General features: G+C 33.9%; 1 protein-coding gene across 7 annotated transcripts in view; it reads left to right on the top strand.

Annotated features, from left to right (window-relative positions):
* Nucleotides 1–20209, top strand: part of LOC116842738 (broad-complex core protein isoforms 1/2/3/4/5-like) — a 42256-nt gene extending 22047 nt beyond the window's left edge. For 4 of the 7 annotated variants that reach the window (XM_032812376.1, XM_032812375.1, XM_032812378.1 and 1 more), the window contains exons 3-4: nucleotides 14498–15493; nucleotides 18006–20209. In XM_032812376.1, coding sequence (XP_032668267.1) covers nucleotides 14530–15493; nucleotides 18006–18604 — 1563 coding nt within the window. In that variant the 5' untranslated portion in view covers nucleotides 14498–14529 and the 3' untranslated portion in view covers nucleotides 18605–20209. Of the gene's footprint in view, nucleotides 1–9660; nucleotides 10190–13520; nucleotides 14325–14482; nucleotides 15494–18005 lie in introns of those variants that run through there. The other 3 variants (XM_032812374.1, XM_032812379.1, XM_032812377.1) reach the window with 3 other exon arrangements.
* Nucleotides 20210–20257: the final 48 nt, after the last annotated feature.

Genomic DNA, 20257 nt, shown 5'->3' with positions numbered 1-20257 from the left:
GCATGCGGCTTATTCTCCAGACTTGGCTCCGTCCGATTATCACCTGTTCGCATCGCTAGGACACGCTCTCGCTAACCAACGCTTCGATTCGTATGAAAATGTGGAAAAATGGCTAGATAACTGGTTCGCTTCAAAAGATGAAAAGTTTTTTTGGCACGGCATTCATAAACTGCCAGAGAGGTGGGAAAAATGTGTTCAAAACAGTGGAAATTATTTTGAATAAAGTATTATTTATCACTTTCGAACAACAGACGTCTTATTTGTATAAAAAAATTCCGGTTTCATACTTCTACACCTGGTATGTATCTCGAGTATTACTATAAATTATGAATTATTTTCACGCTGTATTTACTAAACATAACGATTGACGCACTTTGACATGCATGGCCGACGTTCAATGAAACGTCGAGAGTTTGAAATTTTTTGAGAGAAAAATTGAATTTGAATTTGTTTCTATCAATAAGTTTTAGAAGATAAGTTTTCTCATTAGACAGCGAATGCGTTTGAATGTGCGTCGAAGGAGAAGTGTCCAAACTGTTTTGCAGAAAAGTATATGCGAATAATAATAATAATAATATTATATTATAATAATATAATAATAATAATAATAATATTATACAAATATATTATACCCAGTAAGCAAGGAACATTAAATTAACGTTTAGAAACTTGACTTTATGTACATTGTTTGGACATTTTCTAATGGTATTGCATTTATATTTTTCACATATTTTTTTGTGATATGATTTTTCTGAATGTTGTTTAAACGTTTTAAAAACATTACAAAAAATATATTTTTCAAATGTTACTTTAACATTTATTTGAGATCAATGCAACATCTTAAAAATATTTCTGACGATTAAAACGTTATGGCAACGTTATTTCAACATTATTGAAACTTCCAAATCGCAGTCAAAATATGTTTATAATGATGTTTGATACAATATTAAACCTTACATATTTGACAATATTACAGGTTCTTGAATATCAATATAGTAACGTTATATTAATGATTTCTTGCTTATTGGGTAGCTATACGATTATTATAAGCACTATCGCGATCAGGCAATGGAAAATGCGCCCTATGGCGATCAGATCGTCCCGTTTATGCACTGGTTGTTGGCGTAGCCATGGACGCATCTGCTCTTATCCTGCTGTTGCTAGCTCTACACATAGAAAATTTTGATGGCGCAACAGGACAAAGATTCACCTTGCCATCATTACATTCTATCTCTCTTTCTCTCGACCCTCTCTACCAAATTCGTCATCAAAGTATATTTCGGTAAGAGCGCGCATGCACGCATGACGCACATATGAAGCAATCTCTCTGCGACCAGAGTCATGTCGTTGTGTCGTTCGTCTTATCTCTTGTGTCTTTCTCCTTCGGGTTTAGAACGACGATAACAGCAATCTAAGCATATATTTTCGGCTATCTCCGCATATAGCTGCACGCGCACTGACGGCAAACAAAACTTTTTTCGTGCCCGGATCTAGGTCCGGGAAAAGATTAGGTAAAAGGTCGTAGAATTCTCAGATATCGTATATTTTTACCTTTGGTGAATTGCAGAACATAATTCGAATAGCGCGCCATTTAAAAAATGGTCGAACTGGTAGAGGAAAAAGGTAGCCAAAAGCGACATAGGCCTCCTAAAGCAACATACCTCTATATCTCATATATTAAATGTTGTATTTTATCGAAACTAATATACACGTAATTTGTTTTATCAGTTAAGTCATGAAAAATCCATATTTGGTATATTTCTTGTTCTTTTATATGCTAAATTAGCAAATATAAAGTTTTAGAAATTCATAAGTTTTATTTCTATGATTTTTATTGACGAATTACGTAGACTAAACAGCGGTAATTATCTTTTTATTCAATATATGTTCAAATTTTATTCACTAGTTGTTCTTATGCATTTGGCTTTTGTAAAAATATTTTTTTAATATTTTTATCTTCATCACTTTTTACTGTATACCTTGCAAAATTTTATGAAAATGTATCTTAAAGTGACATATCTACAGTATGCGATATGTGCGATATTCTGTGACTAACATAACCTGATTTTAACTTTCCATTGTGACATGCATTTGTTTATTTTAAAGTTTAATTTTGTTTAGTTTAAAAATATAACATATGTAAAATATGTCAGAAATTAACTATTCTATCTTGTATCTCTCTAATTGAGAGAAACAAAGATAAATATAGCACGTACAATATTGTCAGATCTAGATTAGGTGTCATATATTTCAATTGTTATCAGAAATTGTGCAATTTACAAATCAATTTCTCCAAAAATAGACAATCAATAATTTTGTAATTTTTTTATAATAATTCTAAAAGTCTATTTTATCATATTCTAATTTTTTATTAAAAGCGCAAAAATAGTTTGGTCGCTAGAATTAAAAACGTGATGTCCAAAGCTGTTTTCGTATCTGCAATAAATAATATCAACTTTGACCTCTATAATCTCAGTACATTCAATCTTAATTGTGCATATGTATAAATCATGTTTCTGTTAATATGCTGTTAAAATTTCGAAATATTACTAAAAAATAAACTTACTAATTACCTTAAACAAATAAAAATATCGAATAGAGTAAAGGCACCAAAAGCGACATATCACTTTGTTTTTGAAAGTTATGTCTTAATGTAAAGCTCAAAATATAAATGTTTCGATACATGTTCATTCATTCTTCATGCAATTTTAAGATCGTCTTTTAATATAAAAATTAATCTTATAAATTAATTTAATATAAACTTTATCTATGCGTGCACAATATAAAACTGAATCAGTATTACAACATTTTGGAAAAAATCAGTCCATATATTGCATACTAAATTCAATAAAACTGTTTAGTTATTATCTATTTTCTGTACAGTTTTAATACACCTATGAGAACACACCTATGAGAATGCAGCAATACTAATATAAATGTAAATGTATATACATGTAGTTAGAAGTATTCTCTATCAAATAATATCAAATTTGTAATGAAATTGTTTCTAGATTTAACATAAAAAATATTTTTGTAAAACACACAAAATGGAGTTCAAAGATAGCTAGATCTCATTTAGAGAGATACAAGATAGAATGGTTAAATCTGAAGATAGAATGGTTAAATAATCTTAAAGATCTATAACTAATATGTAACAATGCGAAAAATTCGAAAAAGTTTGAGTAGAATAGCGTGTATTGGTGTGTTTTGTCAATACATATTTACAAATATATGCCTTATATAAGTAGTTCTAACAAAAAATATTATACAATAAAACGCGAGAAACGATTTTTTTTACGGATTTTTAAGTATTATAAGAATTTGAATGATATTCTTTTGCAATGCCAAAACACTGTATATTATAAATTATATTTATAAATATTTATTGAGAGAGCATTCTATTTTGTATTATATTAACTATTATTATTTTAACAGTATTTGTTATACGGAGAGGGGAAGGGACAACTGTTTTACTCTATTTCAATTTTTCGTGTGTGAATGCGTATAAAAAAGATTAGGAGAAAGATGAGTTGTGAAAAGAAAGTTAGAAAAAAAAATATGTTATTTATAAAAAGAAGACCAGAAAGAGATAAGTTTCGTACACTCTCTTTATACTTTGAAAAAAACGACAAGAGAACAATTCCATTATATAATGTGGAACAACTTTGAGTCGACGCGGAAAATGTTATCTTTTATGTGACTGACCGTTGCATTATCATTTCCAAACATTCTAAAGGTATCTTTTAACGTGTAAAGAAACTTCTCGCCAAACAGATAAAACGAATATCTTCTTTACTGGATAAGCAGATACTTATATACCCATCAAATATTATTTTCGTTATTGTCAATGTCACTGTTATTGTTATTGTTGTTGTCAATGTTATTGACCTCGAGTCTAATCTTCGAGCGCATTGTACTAACGATCTTTTGTTCTAATTTTATAATGTCAAAGGATAAAAGTGATTGTTTCGTATTGTTACATAAATAAAAGACTCGTTACATCATTTTACATTTTCTATGAAAATCTGTGCAGTTTTCCTAGATATTCAATCTAATATGCATTCTCTGCATTCTCGTTAGTTATATGAAAAGTGTATAGAGAATAGAGGATAAGAACTTTGTTATAAAATTTTTCAGTAACTAAAGTAATCTTCCTAGTTAAAATATGTAAGTTTGCGTAGACAACTGTCTAGTTATTGTTTAGTATTGCTGCATTCTAATAGCTGTATTAAAACTGCATAGAAAATAGATAATAACTAAACATAGTTTTATTGAGTTTAGTATGCAATATCTGGACCGATTTTTTCTAAAATGTTGTAATACTGATTCAGTTTTATATTATGCACGCATAAATAAAATTTATATTAAATTAATTTATAAGATTAATTTTTATATTAAAAGACGATCTTAAAATTGCATGAAGAATAAACGTGTATCGAAACATAGAAAAGGAAAAGAAAGTTGAAAGAAATAAGGAATTTGACAGAATAAAATCTTGTGTGATAGAAATGACAACTAAGGTCATTGAAAATGCAAAGGACAAATGGAATGTATATTAATAATACAGGATTTTCTAGAGTGACGAGAACACATTAAACTATTCTAATGATAAAAATATGAATTAAAACTGTCATGATAACTAAGACTATAAATTTAAGGTAACTCGATTTTGAGGTCTCAAAAATTAGCACTTTTTATGAATTTTTTTTCTAAACTATGTGAGCGACAAATCCAAAACTTTGTATGGTTATTAAGACATATTTTATTAAAACTTTCTAATTTTTACAAACAGATATATAAAATCATAATTATAATGATATGCGCGCAAGGTGTTAATTTTCATGATCACCAAGATTGCGGGTCTCTCTGTGGTCTGAAACAAAAAAGCAAGTAAGGAAATTAATCTACAGACTTACTGCAGATCGTTTGAAGTACGGAAATGCAAAACGAACCAGCTTTCAATTAATTTAAGGCGTATAATAAACATAAAATTTTTAGACCATTTTTTAAATTTTATGTTTATACGCCTTAAATTAATTGAAAAAAATGGTTTGTTTTGCATTTTCGTACTTCGGATAAAGTAGCAAGCAGTGGTGTAACCAGAAAGAAAGTTTTGGGTGAGCTGTACTTTTTATTTTTGACGAGCATAAAAAAGATCATTGGAAAAAATTTTTCTCACACTTAGCGTAACCCAGAAAATTAATTAATTAATTTTGGGGAGGGAGCTCCCGCAATCTCCTCCTCCGGCTACGTTATTGACAGGAAGTCTGTACATTAATTTCCTTATTTGCTTTTTTGTTTCAGGCCACGGAGAGTCTCGCAATCTTGGTGATCATGAAAATCAACACCTTGCGCGCATATCATTATAACTATGATTTTATATATTATTTTTGCTTGTAAAAATTAGAAAGTTCTAATAAAATATGTCTTAATAACTATACAAAGTTTGGGATTTGTTGTCCGCATAGTTTCGGAGAAAAAAATTCATAAAATGTGTTAATTTTTGAGATCTCAAAATCGAGTTGCCTCTTTAATGAAATAGTACAACTAAAACAATGGATTATTTCAGTAGAATATCTCATTTACATAGTGATAAATTATTGAAAATATTAAGACTTAAATTAATATTCACGTCTCCAATGTGTACAAAACCATTTATCACACAGTAGAAATTACAATAAGATTCACAAGTTCTAAATAAGTGAATAACAAGTATATTATGTGTAATATAATCTTTTTAATCGTGTGTGCATGAAGGCTTGCTTGAATGATATACTTACTTGAATTTTGAATATTTTGTTTTTATTATAAACTATATTTCATTCAATTTATATTAATTTGTTTATATATTGACTTTTCTTTTCATGTTATAGATATGATACTACTTAACAGTGTTACAAATAAATCTGTACTTGTGTGTGAAAGGGATTTTAAGTTTCTTAGGAAAGGTATTGTCGAATATTCGTGACAGGAATGCAAAAAAACAATTGAAAAATATGACCACTGCAGTGTCATCTACTCGTTGTCAGAATTTAAGTAGTAATTTAAATAATATTATAATAACTCAGACATTATTTTTTATTAACGAAAATAATTGAAATTTGTTCAGTTCATATAAGAAAAAATTATGACGACTTGGGTAATTCATCCAATACTTGAGAAGAGTCACAAATAATGATTTTCTGGCTTGTCATAAGATACTGCGTTAGATAACTTGCGTTAGATACACCAGATTAGTCAAATGGCAACGTCATATCAAATGGCGCCTTAATGACGCCTGATTGACGTCTTATTGTCTTATTGTCATTAAGACAAGAAGTCACCTTGCTACTCGGATTAATGAAATAATATATATTATGTTCTTATGTTGTGTTCTGTTAATTTATATATATTTTATATTTTTATGATATATTCTACATTTTGATACTTTATTCTTACGTATACTATTTATATTACATATGTACACAAGAACCCGTACTTATAGTCAAGTCTTATATTTAAGCAAAGTTGGGAAGAACGCATTATTTGTAATGTCGTTACCGTTACCATTATTTTTTCGATAAAGAAATATTAGTTCTCTGAGTCAAAATTATTACAGTTTTGAATAGTTTGTTCTTTTTAGATAAACTAGCTACACTAAAAATAATAATTTAAGCGATATTTGACGATCGTCGAACGTTGGATGAGCAATCGTCGTTCACTTAGTTTACCAAACTAATTAAGTAATACTTAAACCCTTTTACCGCGTCAAGGTATTTGCCATTAAAATGGTGTTATACAAAAAGGATTATATACAAAAATAAAAAAGCAGAAAATAAAATAAAAAGCAGAAAATAAATTTAAAAAGCAAAAAATAAAAAAACAAAAAGCAAAAAATAAAAAACAAAATCAAACTAACCTTTTAATGGCAAATACCTTGAAGCGGTAAAAGGGCTTAAATATTGCTTTATTTTATATAAATAGTGACAAAGCAATACAATAAAATTTTGCCTGTTAACAATATTCTCTAGTTAACAATATAATATTATAAACTGACAAACACTTAAAAATAATAATGTATCTAATGTTTACTAATTGTTCTATAAATTTATTGAATATTGTATAATTTCAATATTTTTTACTTCTATATTCAATGTTATTTTGAGTTTAGAATTTTTTAGTTGTTATATTCATATTTAGCGTCTCAAAAGACGCATATCTAACTTGGAATAAATATATTTAATATTGTAGGTAACATTCAATATTAGTATTTCAGCATTTTCGACAATAATTTTTTATCCGTCTTTTTGAATTCAAGTTTTTTTTTTAAAAAGGCGCAGTTATAGAGCACGTTATAGAGCATTTTATTACGAATAATTGAAAAAAAATTGCTTGAAATTGGTTGAGAATTGCACTATCGGTGAGCCTTTTTAGCGACTGACGGCTGTGCATATCCCGGCGACGACAGCATCGGAAGTTTTATTCTCCAACGTTAGTTTCGTTCTCCTCCCTCCGCGTTTGCGATTTTCTCACGATACTCGAATAGAAACAGCATACTTCATCCCCCGCATGTAACGTTACCCAACTAACATGTTCGTGTATGTGTGGCCTGGGGCGTGGGACGACTGGGTGTGTTGAGCCGAAATTGCACACACATGTGCGTGCACATGCACACACGGGATGCTCGTGGCGGATGTATGGAGAATTATTGGGCGTGGTGGCAATTTTCGTGAACGCATACATGCTTACCATTACGGGAAAATACATCGTGCAGTTGGGTTTCCATGCAATGTGATGTATATTCGTGCGTGTGTAGACATACATATGCGATAGTACGTCCCTCAGGATATTGGCTTAGAAGCCACGTGATTGGCCATCCAAGCACCACGACGGAAGCAAGACGGCATGAACGTATACGTATACGTGTGCACGTATATATGTATGCACATATGATGCGTCGAAATCCTACCAATGGCGTAGAAATTACATTTTCTGCGGGTGTCATTATTGCAACATTCTCGTGAGAACAACGCGTATCGAACTTATTTAATTAACTTTAGCAGATCTCCGATGAACTTAACCAAAGAAACTTAAGCAGTTTTTATGCAAGACACAACAGGAGATATTTTGTTTTTAACTCCGAATTTTTTATTGCAAAACATTAAGTGTGCCATTTCCCAAAAAGAGATGTGAACCGATTCTAAAGATGCCGATTATGAAAGGAAATTTTATGAATTTCTCCTCGTAAAGAAGGCTCGATGTAAGATGCAAAGAGAATAAATGCATGAGAGTAAATCTTAAATGCATTAACTTTCGGTATTGTAGAACACGCTAATCCATGAAAAGATTCAAAGTCTTATCTTTAATTAAGTATAATCGAGTTTTGTTCCGTAAGAGATCAAGACAACTCGTTTTATCTCGTTTTAGTGAATTTTCATCTCTTTAAGGATTAACTTATTCAGTTGTTCTTAATAGTTTATACATACATTTCACGATCCCAATATCGTTCGAACGGATTAAGTTCAAAACGGTCTATTTCAATTCGAGGGCAAAAATGCAACTTCAACGTGAATTAATCTTGTGGAGCCATTATATAACTACTATACAGGGTGTCTCGAAACTATCGGATGTTATTTTAATGGCAGATTCTTTAGAACATTTTAAACGAAAACTTTCATACAAAAATGTCGAGGTTATAATAGTTTTCAAACGGGAAGCGATTATATTTCACCAATAACAGGGCTGAGATTTCGCGCGCTCAGGCACATGGAAATGACAAGTGATAAAGTTGCTCCTGTGAATGTCACTTTTTTTACGATATCATGATTATTATATAACTTTACAATAACATTGTCATAATATGTTTTGCTGCTTCTCTACGCATTACATTAGTATATTTTTTATATAAATAACAGTTGTAAGATATCTTAAATATGATTCAAGTAAAAATGACATTCCAACTTAATCTGTCAAAGTATCGATCAATTATTACCATGAAGGTGTCCACTATTCTATACTGCGTGTGGCACTTTTATCACTTGTCATTTCGGCGTGCCTGAGCGCGCGAAATCTCAGCCCTGTTATTGGTGGAATATAATCGCTTCCTGTTTGAAAACTATTATAGCCTCGACACTTTTGTATGGAAGTTTTCGTTTTAAAATGTTCTAAAGAATCTGCTATTAAAATAACATCCGGTAGTTTCGGGACCTTCGTATAATAAATTATTAGTGCCTGTTTTCTATAATTGCCTTAAATTACACTGTTTGCACTTTAAATTAAATAGATAAATATTTATATTAAATTAAATAGATATAAGTAGAACAGAAAAAATCATGATGACGTCAAAATGATGAAAAAATAATAAAATCGTGATTGAAAAATGAATTTTATTTCTCATCATTTTCTCGTGATTTTGCCTTTATTTTGACGTCATCGTGATTTCTTAGTCTACTTGAATATTTAATACTTGCCAGGAGGAAGGAAAAAACAGGAAAAAAGAACAGAAAGCAGAAAACAAATATTACAAGATAATTATTACATGCTTACCTACGCGCGATTTCAAATTGTATTGCCCGCGAATCGTTACGCCACTGACACATACATACGCTGGCCAGCTAGTGTTCGGTATATCTCCACCCCTATAAGCTTTCGGTCTGGGGTCGGGTCTGCAGTGCCGTCTTGCGTGGCATTTCGACAGTGGTCGTCGACCGGGGAGGAGTCGTTGCTTAGTTTTTGACCGAGCTCTTCCTTCTCTTTTACTTCTCCTCTCTTTCTTTTTATCCTTCTTCATCTCTTTGTTCGTGACCCCAGCTTTTCGATATCTAGTTTCGTATAGTGTACTCTTATCATCCCGTATCAGAAGCGTACCAGAATTAATTATATATACACGCAGCGTGCATACGCATCATACAATAAGGGGAGGATAAGATTCCACGTAAAGCACGTGGAATTATAAAAGCGCGTACGCATACCGCGAAGCTGGCGAAGTTAGGCTATATATTCTCTAATGTGGGAAGAAATGACAGTGTGATATGTGACGACTACGACGACAACGACGAGGACGAGGACGAAGGCAAAGACGAAATTCGTATTTTACACATCATCAGTAAAAGAAATTTGAAATTATACGGGACAAGTGTTGTCGGTTTTACGATTATTTAAATTGCGCGTCGCATGTACTACTACCTTCTCCGGTGACTGGATTTATTGAGTAAGTAGAACTTTGTTTTTTTATTTTTTTCTTTTTTCACGCTTTTATTTTTGCACACAAGATTGACTGTTAGGGTTTTACGCATCGTATAATTTCACTTTTACGGAGATTTCTCAATGTCCTAACAGCACAGATATCCAGGGAACGTCCTGAGTACGTTCTGAGAACGTCCCAATATCTTCAGAATATCCCTGGAACGTTCTTAGAAGTTCTTGTGTTGTCTGGGTGTGGAGTTACAATGACTATGTTTTCACCGAGGATTCGGATCAGGTCAAAACCGGGTCAGAGTCAAGCTGAGATAAGCGTTCTTACGGTGGAAACACTAAATTTGAAGTTAAATCCTACCTTATACTTATATAAAATTATACTATAGTTATATTATGCTTATATAAAATTTTAAGGGTTGCGTTCCAAAACATCCCTTTTGAAGAAATTTTACTCGACACTCTATAGTTTATGTAACGTAAACTGTAGATATTAAGTAAAACTTTCCTCAAAAAAAATGTTTTAGAATGCTATCAAAGTAGGGTCCAAGAGAGTTCGATGGAAACAACAAGAGTTGAGGTTATTGTAGTATTGCCAACAGAACCAATATAACTTTACATGTCAAGAGGTGTTATAGCTAACTTTATACAGTTGGTAATGTTCAATTTTGTCGCAACTATGGTGTAACTCTGAGCTCGTGGAAATAGGCAAGCCAATCTGACTCGACTCTGACCTGATTCTGACCTGATTCGAATCCTCGGTGGAAACATAAGCCTGGTTTACATTGTGCACTTGATACGCGTATTAAATAGTAACTTTCTATTAAATAATCTTAATATGGAAGAATGATATGGAATCTTAAAGTTACTATTTAGTACGCGTATCAAGTACACGATGTAAACCAAGCCAATCTTAATATCGATGATATATATAAACAACGGTATATTAAGCTGATATAATATTCATCAAGAAGACGTATTGTATCGATTGAATGCGTTGTTGTTGATATGCATGTCAATATTAAGATTATTTAATAGAAAGTTACTATTTAGTACACGTATCAAGTGCGCGATGTAAACCAGGTCATAATCAATGACGATTTGTAACTTATGGAGGATCCACACCGCGTCCGATGTTCAATGTACGACGTCTGATATCCAATAAAAGAATAGCTTTCCAATGGAGAATTGAATTATCTATTAAAAAACTGTTCTCCTATTGGATATTGGACGTCGTACATCAGACACCGGACGCGGTGTGAATCTTGCATTAGGTCTATATTCATAGTCGGATCCAGTGGCGTAGTTAGGGGGGACGGAGGGGGCTGCAGCTCCCCCGAAATTAATTTTTTGGGTTACGCTAAGTGTGAGGAAAGTTGTTTCGAATGACCTGTTTTTATGCTCATCAAAAATAAAAAGTACAGCCCCCCTGAAACTTTTTTCTGGCTACGCCACTGGTCGGATCTTGTGTTTAAGACTTAAGTTCATCTTCAGATACTTCGTAGCCAATGAAATGATCCGTACATCATCTGAAGATAAGCTTAAGATGGTCTTAAATATAAAATCTGACTATGAATATTGACCTTAAGCCTGATCTACAATATGCTGTTTGCTTCTTGCTTCTTTCTCTTTATCTCTCTCTGAATCAAACTTTAAGTTTTAAGCCAAAAAAAGACAGAAGACAAGAAACAGAACGCAAAGAGCATATTGCAGATCAGGCTTTAATCTCACGATATCCGTCGCAACAAAAACTGCCTATAGACTAAAGGCTCTTGCAAAATGCCAGACAACAGGAACAGGGAAAAACAGTAGACTATGCAATTACAAAAAACGATGTATCTTTGATTAGATACTTGACTTTGACATTTCATAAATGTGTGAAACGCGGGGGGAGGGTGAGATTGCTGAAAATTTTATATATATACGCATATAACACAATATTCTATTTATAGACGTATGAAAAATTAACAATTATGAAAGCCGACTACATAATGTAAAAATAGAAATTATTGAAAAAATAAAACTGTTGCTATCCTTTCCACATAGCACGTAATATTACATAATATCACAGTAATATTACCGTAATGTTGCAACATCGCGGAAATATTACGGAAATATTACTGTGATATTATATATATATATATAGTATATATATGTATATTACGTGCTATGTGGGTTATTTAAAAGTAAGAAAAATAAGCAAAGCTGCTGTATTTACCATAGCTGTATACCCTTATAGAAATATCATACTAAGAATCATTGATAATTACTTATTATCCAGTATTTTTAATACTGAAAATAAGTAATTATCAATGATTCTTAGTATGATATTTCTATAAGGGAAGTTTCTTAAGATTTTTTTTATCAAAAGCATTTGATTATGATAATGCATAATTTGCAAAAGTGCGAGATAAAAGTACAATTAAGATGACATATCGAATCGACGTCGTTAATAACAAACGTTTCCACATATGCGTATTTACATGTTTATACACGACAGCAGGCACGTGTTATTGCACGGTCGACGTCGATTGAGTGAGCGAAGTCAACGAGCACGCGTGACTCACCCTTTGCGGAGAATGCAAATATCGACTACCTACCCTCATGACGCGATTATCCCTTACTCACACCTTCAGAGACTTCGAACCATGAAATATCGATCGTCCCTTTTTCTTTGCTTATCTTTTGGATTACTCGTACAGTAATATTGTGAGATAAGATAGAAACGGGAAAGACGAAAAAACACGAACAAAGCAAATTTTCAAGTCACTTTTTTCCTGAAGAAATTTTAAGCTGAAATTTTCATGAAATGAGAATAAATATACATAAAAAGTAAGCTAAATCATTTTAATGAAGCTTATATATAGGAATATAATAATTATCGATAACTACAGAACGCCTTTTATTACGACAGAATGTTGTATGTATGTATTTTATTATTATCAAAAGTTTGCAAGAAATTATTAACGTTAAACGTAATTATATCATTATATCACATTTATTCATTATATTCATATCATTATATCACAGTAGCGCGATATGATTAACACAAATTTTGTCTCATTTAGTAATAAAATTCTTGTAATCTTTTTATTATTGCAATCACCGCGCATTAATTTTTTCGCACGCGTGTATGTGCTTACGCATTTATAATATTTCTTACACACACACACACACACACAAAATAATATATATATATATATATATATATATATATATATATATACATATATAATACTTATTATATATAAGTACATATATATATTTTTATTTATATAATTTTTCTTTACATTGCCACAATTTCTTTTCTACATATTTCTAAATTTTTCTCTACATTTTTTAATATTTCTCTAATTTATCTTTCCTATTAGACTCCTTGAATACTTTTATGTATTTATAATATTTTTTTTATTTACTCTAATATATTTTTTCTTCATTTTAAAAAATTTTATTGTCTTATAATATTTCTTCCGAGCGCGCATAACAATGATGCTAGTCACGATAAGACGTGGTGTAATCTCCGCCATGCACGTTGAAAATGCACGTTCCGAAAACATTCTCGAGCTCGAAACGTTTAAACTGTCCTGCATAGAATAATTTAGTGTGCTGCGGAAATAGAATCGTATTCAACGTAGACGCTAATCTATTACGATTAATATATATTTAAGGATTCTTTAGGAATGCAGAAATTCATTAGAGAAAAAAATATCATCTTTAGCACACACTAATCTCATTTAATCTAATCATTCTAATCTCAGGAAAACGGCAAGGTGATGTTTAGACCATAAAATTTTCAATGTGTAGAATTTTCCGATGATTCATGTTTTTATCGCCGAAGCAATTCTATGGGTTTCTTTTTGCCACGTTTTCTTTTAGTCTCAGATGACTAATCTTGCCTGCATTTTGTGATAAGGGAAAGCAAAAGGAAGGAAGGTACAGCTAAATTCGACTACTGTCAGTCATCATTCAACCAACGTGCGTGTCGGTCGTGCTCATCGAGTTATAACATCCGTCGCGAACGTCGATAGATCAGTCAACTGTTGTTCTGTTAAATTAATATCTGCTGATACTATTAAATTAATATCGGGTTAAAAGAAGAAAGAGATATAGAGAGGAGAACGGGAAGCAAAATTAAGAACGTCCAATAAAACGTAGTTGTTAATCATTAATTTAAACGACGTCTTAGCCAGAAATAATTCGTTGATCGATGTCGAAATGATGTCGAATCGACATCGAAATTGACGTCGATTCGACATCGTTTCGACATCGATTGACGAATCATTTTTGGCTGCGGTTATAAACGACGCAGTTAACTTGTTTGCAGGTAGACTTTAATCTTCTGCCGCGTCGCACATCATGGCAGTCTCTCAACACTTTTGCCTCCGCTGGAACAACCATCGCGCGAACTTGCTCAATGTGTTCGACGAACTGCTGCACAATGAGGCGTTCACGGATGTTACCATCGCCGTGGACGGTGGCACCATCAAGTGCCACAAGGTGGTTTTGGTCGCGTGCTCGCTTTACTTCCAAAGCCTGTTCTCCGACCTTCAATGCGGCCATCCGATCGTCGTGCTCAAAGACGTGAAGCTCTCTGAAATCAAAGCGATCTTGGAGTACATGTATCGCGGCGAAGTAAACGTGGCGCAGGAGCATTTGGGAAGTCTTCTGAAGATCGCGGAAGTACTGAAGGTAAAAGGTCTGATGGGCGAGAACGTCGGCGGTTCGCAAAGCGACGATCAGCGCGAGGAAGCAGTGACGTCGATGTCGCCGCCGCCCGCGATCAGCACGAGCACCGGTGGCGCATCGCACAACACCCACGGCTCGCCGCCGCACTCCACCGGTTCCTACGGTAGTTTCTACGGCGGTAAGTCGTCGTCGATCGATCGGAGTCGGCTCAACGCGATGTCGTGGCCCGGGATGCCGATTTATGCCGCGACCAGCGCGGCCAGCGCGTATCCGTTACATCTCGCTGGTCACGAGAGCAATGCTAGCGATATCGGCTTCAAATCCTTGCCGCAGATAAAGCGTAAGCGGCGCGATAGTGCAGCAGCGGCGCATCAGCAGTCGAGTCTGCTGACGGGAAATCGTGACACGCCGATCCTGCGCACAGTGCTCGGTCAGGGTCACGCGGACAGCTCGCATGCCGACAATCACCACTTCTGCTCGAATAACACCAGCTCGACGAGCGACGATAAGTGCGGCATCGCCGATTACATCCACACCGAAACGGCGCACAGCCCCTACGCGGACGCTCCCCCGATGGAGGACGACGAGAAGCAACGAGTATCGCCGCAGTCGTATGCCGGTGACAGTAAGTCGAGTAAGTAGTCTAAGATGCCTCTTGTATGTGTGTCGCACAAATTGATCATACGTCACTCTTGCATCCAGTAAACGTGTACTTGAAGACTTTATTAATAAAATATTGATCTTTTTCAAAATTTACGTCGCATTGATCGCACAGAATTATAAATGTTTTTACATAATTAACGTACATGCAAAAATGGATTGCTCAATACAAAACAATAAATAAAGTATAGTATGCAGAAAAATTTATATATATGGTTAATTTCCTTGATGGAAACTATGTAGGGAAATTTTCCCTGATAGAAATATTTTGCTGAAAATATAATAAAATTATACTGAAATATATATCAAAATTCTGTATCAATTGATCTTACTTTATTAAAAAATTCAAATTCAAGTTCAAATGAAAAAAATTCAAATTCAAATAAAAAAAAATTTTAATAAAAATTTAGTAAAATTTTTTCTGTATAAAAGCTGAATGTATATTGGGAAAGATTCACTGAAAATTCAATATGATTCTATTTTAAGATTTTTTTAATAAATGACGCTAACGGTTTACGCTTTTGAGGCTAGAGAGGCAATCTGACTGGAGTCAGATTGCCTAAAAATCGTGCTTATTCTTTCAAAATTTTTTATGACAAACTGAATGAATATGCGAAAGTGTTATTTTGATATGTATTTATGCAACATATTTGCAACGTTTTTCTTTTCAAAGTCGTCATTTTGCAGTAATATCTTGACTTTCTGTGGCTTAATTAAGCTAAATTTTAGATAGAAAATTTCCGTAAACTTGTCGTTATCGTGTGAACCACTATAATAGAAATTGAGTAAAAGTTGACAAAATTGCAAATATTTTAATAGAATATTATTCAATTTTGAGTTCTTTTATAGTAAAAAAATTAATATTTCAAAATTAAATATTTTCACGAGTTTGTGAATGGTTCACACAATGACGACAAGCTTACGGAAATTTTCTACCTAAAATTCAGCTTAATTGAACCACCGAGAGTCAAGATATTACTGCAAGATAACACTCTTGAAAAGAAAAACGAAATATTAGATTTGGTTTCTGAGTTTAAGCCGCGTGGATTTTTCTTTTTTTGATTCCGAACATTTCAGTCCGCTTCATCAGGAATGCATCGGGTCGTTCCTCCCTGATCGGGTCGTTCCTCCCTGAAGTGGACTGAAATGTTCGCAAAACGTCGGAATCAAAGAAAGAAAAATCCATGCGGCTTAAACCCGGAAACCCCAAATCTAATATGCAGGGATACCGCAAAAGCCCAAAATATAAAAAACGAAATATATTTTAACAGCATGTACCATACACTTATATTGAGTATTTGATCATCAAAATTATATTTTTCTTCTCTTTATATATTGTATAAATACATGTCAAAATAACACTTGCATATTCATTCAGTTTGTCAAAAAAAAAAAAAAAATTGTAAAAAAAACAAGCACGATTTTCAGACAGTCTAACTTTCCAAAGTCCCCTTAACAACAGTTGACTTAGTTTTCACTTAAATTCGATAAATTTAATAATATCTAATATTTCATATTTTTTTTCTCATTACTGTATCATAGAAGGAGGAAGAGGGCGTATTAAAAGTGGCCCGGCGGGGGGAAAGAAGACGTCGTGCGTTCGGGGACCTACGTCTTTTTCGTTCCGGAAAGAGAAAAGTCAAACGCCCGCGGTTTGCTTAGACCGGGACTCGAACCTGGGTCTCTCGCTTGTCAAGCGATGGCTCTAACCATTCAGCTACCTGACTTTTTTATTTGAAACACTCTACTCTTCCTAGATAACGCTTAGAGATGATTTTTTGGAAGCGACATCTCTGGGTTGCTTTTTTATACCGTGGAAAAGCCGCGCAACAATAACAAAACTATCGTTAACTCCAATAATGAGTTATAGAATCCCAGCACTGTAGCCCTATTCTGTAACTCGTATTCAAAACCTGCGCAACGATAACGAAACTATCGTTAACTTTAATAACGAGTTACAGAATCCCAGCACTGGTCCGATTCTAAGCGCACGGCGACTACAGAGAGAAACAATGTTACTGTACCAGGTAGTATAGCTGTCAGTCTCTCAAAGTCAAAGGTTGCTATCCTTTAAGACTTGCTGTCCATGTATGCCCGTCTCCATTGTTGATCTCCCTCATCCGGTGCAAATAATACAAATAAGCCCCGGGATCAACAACGGGAAAATATATAATATTTTCAAAATTTTTTTAAGTTCATTAAAAAGGAGTGAATATTCATTTCAAGCGATAGTGAGAATAATGCCACTCTAAATGGAGTAACAGAAATATCACTCCATTTAGAGTGGCATTATTTTCTGTCATCTTATGGATATATCTTAATTTCAATGTATTCTGCAGCAATTTTGAGTGCATTTTTCTCGCTTCTAATGTCATCAATCAAGAGTTTTACGCTGAAGAAATCAAAAACCTGTAATGTAATATTATTAGTTGTTCCTTTCATGTGTAACAATTCTGAGCGTTAACAGGAGGTTTTGTTTGTTACAGGTGTCGTGAATTATTCCCATCAGAAACCAGAGTGGAAGCGATACAAGCAATACTCTCGGGAGGATATCTTACGGGCTATCGATGCGGTCAAGTCGGGCATAAGTCCTGTCCAAGCCGCGCGCACTCACGGCGTGCCGTCGCGCACACTATACGACAAGGTGAAAAAGCTCGGCATTAGCACACCGAGACCCTTTAAGCGTGCGCCTAACGGTAGCGGCACTTGCTTTTCCTACGGCATTGGCAGCAATGTAAAAGGTGTTTACAGCGGCAGCTTAACCGAGACCGACAACGAGAGCCGTGATACCAATAGCGTGAGCACACTGGAAAATACGCCGTCATTCGAGACTGTCAAGGCCAAGGACGCGTCGTCACAAGACCGCGGTGACTCTGCGACACCGATGGATGCCATATCGCAATGTAGTACAAACCAGGTAATACGCTGTATCAAGCAGGAGCTGAAGGTGGACGACGAGGTGGAGGATCTGTCGGTAAGTCGTAAGTCCGACGTTCCAGTGATAATGCCACCCACTACGTCGGGCGTAGTCCATGAGGAATCGCAGGATCGGACTGTGCCGAACGACCGTCAAGACTACAACTGATCTACCTCTTGTATTCTCACGTGCATTGCCTGCTCACACTTCTGTATCATGGTAACTCTCAGAGACTTTTCTTCGTTAGTGCTGATACTAATTACATACGTAAATGACGAAGATGAGTTAATACTGATTTTAATCTTTAACTTTGTTTTTAACGGAAGCCATAGCACTAAGGTACAATGTGAGGTTTTTATTGTATATTGGACATACCAATGCACCCGCTACGATCGAGACATCGTTATGCAGGATAACAAAAAACTACGGATCGATGTCGATGTTGACAACTCCGTTATACATGGGATCGTAGCGAACAATTATGTCGGCAATTATTATGGTTTGGCATTGGTATGGCATGTTTGTGCCGGAGAAGTTCACTCTAAAAAACAGTGGGCGAAGTTGCTTTTTTCTTTTTTTCTTAAGAGAGGAGATAAACGGAGGAAAAAGGAAAAAAGGAAAGATGGTATCTAGGAGATCTAAGAGAAGAACAATATGTAGTACCTAGATGATCGAGTCGTACTTCCGTCCAGGCGGCGAAGAAATATCTAAAAAGATATATAAAAAGATATCTAAAAAGATATTTCTAATGAATCATGTATTTAGATACATACTCATGTATTTAGATACATATTCATGTATTCAGATACATACACTGGAAAAAAGTGGTTAAATTAAAGCAAAATTCGCTCAAGCAAACGTTCATGATTGGACGAATTGTATAGTTGCTGTGAGGAGAGTTATCAACTGATTCTTTAATGATAATTTGGTCAATAACTATATCGTATAGCAATTGATTGCTACACTAACGTGTCATTTGTTCATAGCTACAATATTTCTTTGAAGGCAGATGACCGATGATTTTGTCGACATAAGTGTTTTTTTTCAGTGTAATGTACATAATACATTTGAAGGATACAATCTATCCTGGAGCCGCCTCTGTTCCGCTTTAGGGAGATCGATCGTCTAAACTACTCGTGATACCGATCGGAAAAGCAAGTTGAAAAACGCATCGTTTTTCCGACAGCAATATCTTATTGCACGCTTGAACAATTGTGGATCTCGTCCGAGATTGTTCACTATTATTTAAATTCTTGAATACATTTTGAAGAATTCTGAAGAATATTAGAATGTTCAAAATGATTCTAAAATCTACGGCGTTCGAATCGTTTGAGAACTTGCGACCGAAAAAGAATTTCCGTCATCGCCTCCGACTTTCTGCCTCGTACAAGACTGAACATACGTCGTAGATTCAAGAGACTGAATATATAGCACTTACGTTCCAAATTCGTCCAAATCCATCAAGGATGATTATTATGCAAGATATCCCATTACAAATTTTCACGTTATTGTCTTCGAGATTTTCTTAATATATAAAGCGATAATGATAATGATTTTCTTAATATATATAAGCAATAACGATTGATAATGATTAGAAGAAAAGCAAATAGTTTCGAAACGGAATATAAGGCGAAGTATCGTGAGAGATGAAGTGTCGTACATCTTGAAAAATATTTTGCTTAAAAGAATGTTAAGACGATCTTGAGACATTTATTTCAGTAATCGCGGGTTCACGAGACAATTACGTGGAAAAATTAAGACGGGTCATTCTCTATAAATATGTACGAAATATATATATATATATATATATATATATATATA

This window comes from Odontomachus brunneus, unplaced genomic scaffold (genome assembly GCF_010583005.1).
Source record: "Odontomachus brunneus isolate Ranch 3 - 2012 unplaced genomic scaffold, Obru_v1 Obru_scaffold_027, whole genome shotgun sequence".
Classification (NCBI taxonomy): Eukaryota; Metazoa; Arthropoda; class Insecta; order Hymenoptera; family Formicidae; genus Odontomachus; species Odontomachus brunneus.
Note: the sequence above shows the minus strand (reverse complement) of the source record. Positions and strands in the feature narration are given on the sequence as shown.